Below are 10,146 nucleotides of genomic sequence, written 5' to 3'. Positions count from 1 at the left end.
ACCAAATCCTGTTCACAGCAGAGGTCGACCAACATATTGCCATTCTCGCTACGATTTCCCAGTGCATGTTTTCCCACCCATGATTCGATACCATGGTTACTACTTCCAATTTGCGCATTGTAGTCTCCCATACAAATTACTATATCCCCCTTTCGTATACCTCTCAGTGTACTTGTTAGCTGGTTATAGAATACCTCTTTCACGTCCAGGTCTGCTGCGTTGGTGGGGGCATAGCATTGTACGATTGTGACATTTCTCACTCTGGATCTGAAACGAGCAGTAATTATCCTCTCCGATACTGGTTTCCACTCAAGGAGGCTACCGGAAGCTTTTTTGCTAAGCAGGATACCCACGCCATGTTCATGCTTCGACGCCTGTCCCGAATACAGTAGAGTGTGGTCCTCGATCTGTTCCTCTCCAAAGTCCTTCCATCGCGTTTCAGAAATGCCCAGTATATCCAATCGGTAGTCTCTCATGTATTTGAGAACCTGGTATATCCTACTTTCCTCTCGCATAGTACGAACATTCCAGCATCCAATCAGTGTCCTTATTTTCGTGCCAAAGGTCTGTTTATTTATATCGGTCCGTTTTCTTCTTTGAGTTTCAGACACATATATTAATAGTTGATCGCTGGCTGTTCACACTGTCGGCGAGAACTCGCTCTTACATCTTTTGTCGCAGCGACAAGAGCTATAAAACTCGCTGAGCTATAAAACTAGCTCAGCGCTGTTAGCTTGGCGGCCGCCCGGCTCGAGCGAGTGGAGCGAGTAATCGCCCGTCGTGCTCGAACACTCGCTTTTCACTGCTCGCCCACTCGTTTCTAGTTACTCGCTCTGCTCGCTTCTCGCTCATCGCCGGCGGTGGGACAAGTGCCTATAGCTTATTATCTCTCATTCTGAGGTTGCCCCTTTTATTATCGTGGCTGCTTAATTTTGGATGCCAGAAATATTCGCATATCCATTTGAGCAGTACAAATATTTAAAACAGTAAGTAATAATATTATTATTATTATTATATTATTATTTGTATAATTATATTTATCCGTTGCTTAGTACCCATAACACAGGCTTTGCTAAGCTTACTTTGGGACTAGGTCAATTGGTGTGAATTGTCCCGTGATATTTATTTATATATTGTATTCTCATTCCCTGAGGTCGTGGTGGCAGACAATATCAGCATTTGGCACCAGACAATGGTCAGAAGTACCCAGAGGGGAAGACACCGACACATTGTACCTGTCTGGATCAGTCGTCAGCAGAAGGTCCAAGCAATTAGGCGTGTTCAAGGCAACATCCGGTATGGGAGTCGGCTGCTTAACCAGCTGGGTGAGATCTAGCGAAAGCGTAAACTTGCGCGCTTCTCTTCCTGCATGGTCCGTGACTCTGACTTGATACGGGAACAACCAGTCCTCGCGGTGAGCATTAAAGTCCCCCAAGAAAACCAACTACGCACGCGGATACCGTTGCTGAACCACACGCCGTGCTGTAACACTGAGGTGATCAAAGTCCCTGGTCGTCCCCAAGTCACCGCTGTGCGACCGATAGATCAGAGCGTAAACCGTTTGTTCAACACCAGTGTCCATCAGTATCCAAAGAATGGAAAAGCTACGATCCTCACGGTTGCGGAGACGCTGAGTACAGATGTCATCACGAACGTACAAGCAGACCCCGGCACGTGGCTTAAAAGTATGTTCCAGGCTGTACCCTGGGTAGTGTGGGTAGTGCGAGTACGCCGTGTCTAAGAGACATTTTATCTGCGTCTGGGTATCCTGGTCTCCTGATGGCAAGAGATCACCACCGCCCATAAACATCTGCAACACCAGGGGTATTTCAGACGCGTTACCAACCTAGAGGCCTAAGATGGGATACCTCACGTGCCAGTAATTTCACCGGAAGAAAAGAAGAAGGAGATGAGAAAGACTAAAGTGAATAGGTTAGAAAAGATGGCAGTTAAACAGACACAGTGCTGCTCACCCAGCAGCACTCGAAAGTGAGCCACAACCCAAGGAGCCTGATCTGGTGACTTTGGGGACGCCCGAACCCCCCAAAGACGGCTTTCGGGTCCTCTCTCTGGTCGCCAACCGGCACTACAGCACATCTTCGGGATTTTTCGCAAGTTAGCGGGGCAGCCTTTCAAAGTTGGCGAAACCTCTACTTGGGCCCCCTGCGGTCGGCCAGCGGAGCACCGTGCTTCGGATTCCGCTACCCTCCACGAACAGGCACCCGGTGCAGCAAACTGACGGCACCGAAACCGGTTTGCACGCAAGTCCCTGCCCAGACCCGTCCCTCCACATGGCTACTCCTAACTTTATGCTGGAACACGGCCAAGACCGTTTGGCAGCATAACTTAGCTAGGTGGGTGGCCTGGGTGGTGACAAACCGCTGCCGAAGCCTACCACCAGGTTGTTCATTTGGCGCTACCTGGGGGACACGTGTGGGTAACTAGAGCTTTAGCGTGGGCTTTGACCCACGGACGCGAACAGCTTTAACCCTCAATAGTTGACGATAGGCAGATAACACGATAACAAGAACCAATGTCAAATAAAACTTAAAAGTTTCTACGATTTCCTGTGTTTCTTTTGAATTTAGTAATATTGATTAAAGTCGAAGTTCGTGTCGTGCAGTCCCTCTGACAATTATAACTATTTAATACGAGAGCGAGAGGGACGGTACGATATGAACTTCGAGTTTCGAGTTTCGTAGTAGCCCTGCAGCCGGTCCATTAGTGATCATTCGTTAAAGCAATCTGAAAATTAGTATGTTGTATATCAAAACATTTAACTTGCAAGTCTATTAAGTATTTGTAATGTTTTATGATTATCATTTAAGGGCGATTAAGCATTATGCAGTTGTAAAATAGCTTGCTTATTGGTGAATAAGCATTAAACACAGTTTGATAAGAAATTGATTAACGCCATTAAGTAAATTGAAGATAAAAAAACTAGAATAAATATCCCGTTAGTCATCTGAAATTATGATATATTAAACCAATTCTTACGTTTAGTCCTTTTACCTTATTGCGTTGTCTCAAAAAGTTGAAGACTAATGACTAAAGCGCCACCTATCTCCTGAACTATTGTACTTAGGTCAAAATTATACATTTCAGTTCATAGTATGCTGAATTGACTTTCATACAGTCTTAGAAATTCTAGAATGTGTTCACAAACAAACGAGTTATGAATTTTTTTCGTCAAAAAAAAACTTTAAATCGCTCTCCTGTAAAGTTGGTCAAATGTCGCTTTAGTATCTTTACCTCCGAAGCGACGATATGTATATTCATGCCAAATTACAGCTTTTTAGTAATAACGGTCTCTGAACTTAGCCGCGGACGGACAGATAGACAGACAGACGGACAGACATGGCAAAACTATAAGGGTTCCTAGTTAACTACGGAACCCTAAAATAAAAGTGTATTGAATGATTTTGTAAATTAAATATTTTGCGAGATATGAAGGTTTTTGTTGAAAACATATAGAAAACAAAATATTTTTCACTTCTCGTAAAGTTCGTGTTTATGCTGAATCTAGGCGACATAAAATGGCTTTTTATTATCTAGTGTATAAATTAAAATCTTCTTAAAAAAATACATAGAAAATGACACCTCACTCGCATTTTTATTTATTAACCAACTGTACCGTCATTCGAAGCCTAAATAAATGAGAGTGGCAACACAGTTTACCTAATCTATGACGGTTAAAGTGCCTTTTTTCAGCTCTGGTCACACCAATTACCCGCCTTTTCTCCCTCCAAAACCCCCATCAGCAGTGACAGAGGTGGCTGTCGTGGATTTCAGCTTCATTGGCTTTTAGTTTTCCGAACTATACGGTTGAGTTCCAGAACACACGTCTGCCTGGTGTAAATGAGCCGCAATGAAGCTGAAATCCACGACAGCCACCTCTGTCACTTCTGGTGGGGGTTTTGGAGGGAGAAAAGGCGGGTAATTGGTGTGACCAGAGCTGAAAAAAGGCACTTTAACCGTCATAGATTAGGTAAACTGTGTTGCCACTCTCATTTATTTAGGCTTCGAATGAGGTAAGTTGATTAATAAGCGTTTTATTGGAGGGTAAAACGCTGGTATTAAGCGTTGCCCCCGCCCACAGATTACTAATATGTAGCTAGCTACAGATAGGACAGTCAATTATTGTTGTTTCCTATTATTGACGTTGTAGCGCTGTTAAATTTTACAATCTGTGGTACTTATTTGACAGTCGTAGGGCTTTCCACAGGTCGATATAATCATTATCGATAGTCTCCAGTCAATGCTAGTGATGCGCTCTACGATAAATGGGAGTTACAGATGTCTTGTACTAATTTAATTTTTATTCATACTCGTATAAGTTATGAAATAAAACGACCAAGTGTTTTTAATCGTTTATTCATTAAAGGGTCTCTTCCATTAATTTATATTTGAATAAAATTTTGAACACGGAGCTATTATTGCAAAGGTTAGAAAAACTTTCCCTTAGACGAGAGTGGTACACCATGAACCATTTCTTTTACGTGAACAGGCAAGAATATTATATTCGATCGAACTGAGTATGGTCAAAATGTCTTTCACATACGCGTATCTATAGGGGTAGGCCCTATATATAAGTAGTTAGCGAGTCGGAATGAAAACTTGGTTGCTTGAGTTACGGATATTTAATTTCGATAAGAGTACAGCGGTTAGTAAATTAATTGCAAGATAGAGAAACTGATTTAGGCGTTAATTGAAAGCGAGCGAGTGAGTACGAGAGTTGAGCGTTGCGAGCAGGCAGCAAGGGAAGCGTGCGTTCCGCGCGGGCGAGGTCTCGGCAACTGGCGGCGTGCGGTGTGAGCGCCGGCAGCTCTCCGCCCCTCCTTTGCTCCCCCCGCAGGCCATAGTGCGGGGCGAAGCTTGGCAGTCCTGTGCGGACGCATAGTGCTGTACCACACCACCCCCCTGGGAGAATCAGCGTTCTGGTGAAAAACAAACGGGAAATTTTACTTGTCGGCCAGACCGTGTGGTTTTGACCGGACGAGGAGCAGAAACTGGAGTTAGGAGTGGAGCTGGAGCTGGGGCAGGAGGTGCAGGTGTAGGTAAACGGACAGGAACATTTCTATTAGTCTGAGGAGAAAAAGGGTAAGTTGGAACTGTGTCATTCTGAGAGTAGGAAGGTTTGACACGATCAATTGAGACGGTCACTGGTCCTCTGGATAATTCAACAGTGACGGTCTTGTCTGTTCTACTGAGAACACGATGTGGGCCAGTGTATGGCGGTTGCAATGCACCTCTGAGTGCATCTTTGCGGAGATAAATATGGGTGCAAGTTTTTAAATCTTTGTGTACAAAAACTGACTTCGTACAATGACTAGATGCAGGTTGTACTTTAGAAATATGCTCTCTCAGTTGGCTCACAAATTCTGCTGGCTGCAGCGTGTTAGAGTTAGTGGTTTGAAAGAACTCACCAGGTATTCGCAAGGGCTCACCATACACCATCTCTGCAGCCGAGCATTTCAGATCGTCCTTCCAGGCGCTGCGTAGACCAAGCAGCACCACTGGTAGTACGTCCGTCCAGCGCGTGTCGTTGTGGGCCATGATAGCTCCTTTCAACCAGCGATGAAGGCGCTCGACCATACCATTAGCTGCTGGGTGGTATGCTGTAGTGTGTCTCAGCTGGATGCCGCAGAGGTCTGTCAAGGCCTTGAAGAGTTGTGAAGTGAACTGACTTCCCTGGTCAGTGGTAATAGTCTGTGGACAACCAAAGCGTGAGATCCATGTTTCCAATAAAGCATTAGCTACAGTTTCGGCTGAGATGTCTTTAAGTGGTTTTACTTCTGGCCAACGGGTAAATCTATCTACTGCTGTGAAACAATATTTGTATTCAGATGATGAAGGCAGCGGGCCTATTAGGTCAATGTGTACATGACTAAATCTTTCTCCTGGCATTTTGAACCTTTCCAATGGAGAAGAAGTATGCCGCTGCACTTTGGCGCGTTGGCACTGGTCACACATTTGTGTCCAAAGACGACAATCTTTCCGTACAGAGGGCCATACAAATCGATCAGTGACCAGCTTAGTTGTTGATTTTGTTCCTGGGTGACACAGGCCATGCACTGCATTGAAAATCCTTCTTCGATGCTCTTGAACGACAAAAGGACGAGGTTTCGCCTGAGATGTGTCACAATATAAGTAAACATTGGTACCTGGCACGGGTATTTTCTCCAACCGTAAAGATGTAGATGGGGTAGCAATGAGTTCTCGCAGCTCAGCGTCTCTCTGTTGAGCTTCTGCGATGGCGTCGAAGTCAGGTGGCACGGAGATGGCCTCGATGCGCGAGAGTGTGTCCGCAGTGATGTTATCTTTTCCTGAGATATGTCGCAGGTCAGTCGTGAACTGCGAAATAAAATCTAAATAGTTAAATTGCCTCGGGGAACACTTTCTGTCTTTTTGTTGGAATGCGAACGTTATTGGCTTGTGGTCTGTATAAATCACAAAATGTCTTCCTTCGACCATGTACCTAAAGTGTTTCACACTCTCATATATCGCGAGTAACTCCCGATCGTAAGCACTGTATTGCTGCTGTGTTCGTGACATTTTCTTGGAGAAGAAAGCTAAAGGTTGCCATTTATCATGTACTAGTTGTTGTAGAACTGCGCCCAAAGCTGTACTTGACGCATCAGTTACAAGAGCCAGCGGTGCATCTGCCTCTGGATGAGCTAATAATGTAGCTTTAGCTAGACTGGACTTACAGTTTTGAAAAGCAACCAGCTGGTCTGGGTTCCAAGTTAGTTCAGTTGAACTTTTAATTTTCGGACCTGCCAGCATATTGTTGAGAGGAGCTTGGTTGTCAGCAGCATGAGGGACAAATCTTCGGTAGAAATTAAGCATCCCAAGAAATCGACGGAGACCACCAACAGTCTTGGGTGCAGGGAAATCTAATAATGTCTGTACCTTGTCATCCATAGGTCGTGTACCTTCTGCTGAGATGATGAAGCCGAGGAAATTGACTTCCTGTTGTCCAAATGAGCACTTTGATTCGTTGATGAGGATCCCGTAGTCTTGGAATCTGCTGAAGACTTGTTGCAGGTGTTCCAGGTGCTCCTGATGGTCATGAGAGAAAATAAGAACATCGTCAATGTAAGAAAATACAAAATCCAGACCTCTTAGCACCTCATCCAAAAATCTTTGGAAAGTCTGTGCAGCATTCCTTAGTCCAAATGACATGAAGGGGAATTCAAACATGCCAAATGGTGTTGTAATTGCTGTCTTGCAAACATCATCCTCAAACACGGGAATTTGATGGTAGGCTTTAACTAAATCAATTTTTGAAAATATTTTGCAACCAGCCAAGCGATGTGAATAATCTTCTATGTGACGGACGGGATACCTATCAGGGATTGTGCGCGCGTTGAGCGCTCGGTAATCCCCACATGGTCGCCAGCCATTCCCTTTCTTCGGGACAAGATGAAGGGCAGAAGCCCAAGGAGAATCAGATCGACGCGCGACACCCTCATGTAGCATTTCTTCGAACTGTTGTTTGGCAATTTTTAGTCGGTCTGGTGCTAATCTTCTTGGCCTACAGAAAGCAGGTGGGCCAGGAGTCGTTCTGATATAGTGAACAGTGGAATGTTTGACTTCCTGTGGCACACCAGATGGCTTCAGCAAACTGGGGTATTGTTTTAATAAATTGTGGTACTCACTATGGCCGGAGATAGCTTTGATGCTTGCCTGTTCACACTGCTGGAGCATACCCGCAGATGACACTGAGGTGAGGCTGTCGACAAGCTTTTTCTGTCTGCAATCAATAAGGAGTCCATAATGAGCGAGGAAATCTGCACCGATTATAGGTTTGTCCACATCTGCGACAACAAAATTCCAGGTGAAATTCCTTCTTAATCCCAGGTCCAGTTGCTGCTTAAGAAGTCCGTAGGTATGTATTACAGATCCATTTGCTGCTGTTAATGTGTAAGTATCAGGTGCTTTTATATTAAATTTGAATTTACGAGGTAGCACGCATAGGTCGGAACCAGTGTCTATGAGATATTGTATTTTACTAGCTTTGTCAGTTATAAATAAGCGACTTGTATTAGCGCGACAGCCAGTAGTCGCTTCTATGGACTGCCGCGTTAGTTTTCCGCCTTATAGTTGCAAGGCGGCACGCATTTCTTAGCTTTATCATCATAATTACTGTGGTACCAGCACATACCTGGTTTCCGGGCCTGGCTCCGACCGCGTGACTTCGACCGGTTGCGTGACTTCGACCTGTTGTTCCAACGGGAGCGTCGCTCGTTACCTGCTGTTAATTGCGCGATCTGCAGAGATAATTCTTCGATTTTCCTGTACAAACCGGAACTGGTGTCTGCAGCGCTCGCTACCTGAGGTGGAGCGGGAGCCACGTCCATTATCTGGTCCGCCAAAGTCGCTAAATCTTCAAGGGTCGCTGACTTCTGGGAAGCGATTATTGCCTGGACGTGCGTCGGCAAACGGCTTGACCACATGGTTTTCAAAAAATCTTCGCTGACGCTGTCTTTAGCCAAACCTTTAAGATGACGATAAAATTGCGATGGTCTGCGGTCTCCCAATTCTTCGTGTGTCAAAAGCTGCCGTTGCCTATTTTCGTTTGATATTGAAAGTCTGCTGATCAACTCATTTTTCAATTTGTCGTATTTTTGTAATGGCGGCGGGTTCGTCAATATGTCGCGTACTTCGCGCGCCGTTTTATGGTCCAGTTCGCGGATGACTTGAAAATATTTTGTGGAATCGCATTTGATGCCTCCGATGGCGAATTGGGCTTCGACTTGCGCGAACCAAACCTCCGCGTCTTCGGGCCAAAACGGTGGCAAACGTACCGCCACGCGGTCGACCGCCATGCCGCTTCCGGTGCCGCCGGCGGCGGCGTCTTTAAGGCCATGTGTCGCCTCCTCTTGCTCGGTCATCTTGCCGCGGCGCGTTTGATATTACTTTACTAATGATAAGCTGTTTGATTTTAAAAGCACCGTCGCGGGTCACCAGTTATAGGGGTAGGCCCTATATATAAGTAGTTAGCGAGTCGGAATGAAAACTTGGTTGCTTGAGTTACGGATATTTAATTTCGATAAGAGTACAGCGGTTAGTAAATTAGTTGCAAGATAGAGAAACGGATTTTGGCGTTAATTGAAAGCGAGCGAGTGAGTACGAGAGTTGAGCGTTGCGAGCAGGCAGTAAGGGAAGCGTGCGTTCCGCGCGGGCGAGGTCTCGGCAACTGGCGGCGTGCGGCGTGAGCGCCGGCAGCTCTCCGCCCCTCCTTTGCTCCCCCCGCAGGCCATAGTGCGGGGCGAAGCTTGGCAGTCCTGTGCGGACGCATAGTGCTGTACCACATATCAACAACAGTTGACTCTTGGTTAAAGCCAGCAAATAAGGGCTAGTCGGTACTAGCAACGACATCCAAAGATTATGTAAATAGTCGTTTTTGGGCATGCAAAATAGTTTATCAGTGGCACTTGTTGAATTACAATCAACAACACAACACTTGAATTTTGCCATATTGGAAGTCAGTAGAATATCACTCGCACTAAACACTACCGCAAGTAGAGTATTGTATTGTTAAACAGAGGAGGATGGCTACTCATGGAACTAACAACTCGACCAAAACGGGAGGACAACGCAATAGAATACCCGCACTCAACTCAATGTTTAAAACACAATGACGGGTAAGGACATGACAGCAAAGAAATGGCGGCGGTCCACAGATTGTAATAATATCATACAAATGGCAGCGCTACAACGTCGATGAATGAAACTAAACTGTCAGGCCCTGCCCCCGCCCATACCCCCTGGGATGGGGTAGGACGTCTAAATTTTGATAGAACTCAGCAGATTCTTATTTCTAGCACCAAGATAAAGTTATAAACAAAGTTTCATTGATGTACATATTTTGCCGCCAAAATAACTATGTTATTTTTCCTGTACCTACTACTAGCACTTGTCTGATTTTCTTAAAGTCAAAACTGAGTGGCGATTAATTTCTATGACACATGGTAGGTAAATGGTAAGTAATTTCGAATCCAATGGAATTAAACAATCGTGTAAACAAAGCAATTTTTCACAATTACTCCTCCATCGGCTGTTTTTCCGGATAAGTGCAATTCAAATAAGTCAATCCAATGATGAAGTCAATAAGCTAAAATAACTCAGCTACGACTATTT

General features: G+C 45.0%; 1 protein-coding gene across 1 annotated transcript; it reads right to left on the bottom strand.

Annotated features, from left to right (window-relative positions):
• Window positions 1-1,141: 1,141 nt before the first annotated feature.
• LOC141430250 (uncharacterized) lies at window positions 1,142-9,315 on the bottom strand. Its single transcript, XM_074090858.1, has 7 exons — window positions 8,168-9,315; window positions 7,662-7,756; window positions 6,913-7,062; window positions 5,318-6,354; window positions 4,731-4,937; window positions 3,844-3,955; window positions 1,142-1,444 (listed from the first exon to the last, which is right to left on the bottom strand). The coding sequence occupies exons 1-7, from the start codon at window positions 8,895-8,897 to the stop codon at window positions 1,142-1,144; spliced, it is 2,634 nt and encodes an 877-aa protein (XP_073946959.1). The 5' UTR covers window positions 8,898-9,315.
• Window positions 9,316-10,146: the final 831 nt, after the last annotated feature.

The sequence above is a fragment of the Choristoneura fumiferana genome, chromosome 8 (genome assembly GCF_025370935.1).
Source record: "Choristoneura fumiferana chromosome 8, NRCan_CFum_1, whole genome shotgun sequence".
Classification (NCBI taxonomy): Eukaryota; Metazoa; Arthropoda; class Insecta; order Lepidoptera; family Tortricidae; genus Choristoneura; species Choristoneura fumiferana.
This window is presented reverse-complemented; position numbering and strand designations above follow the sequence as displayed.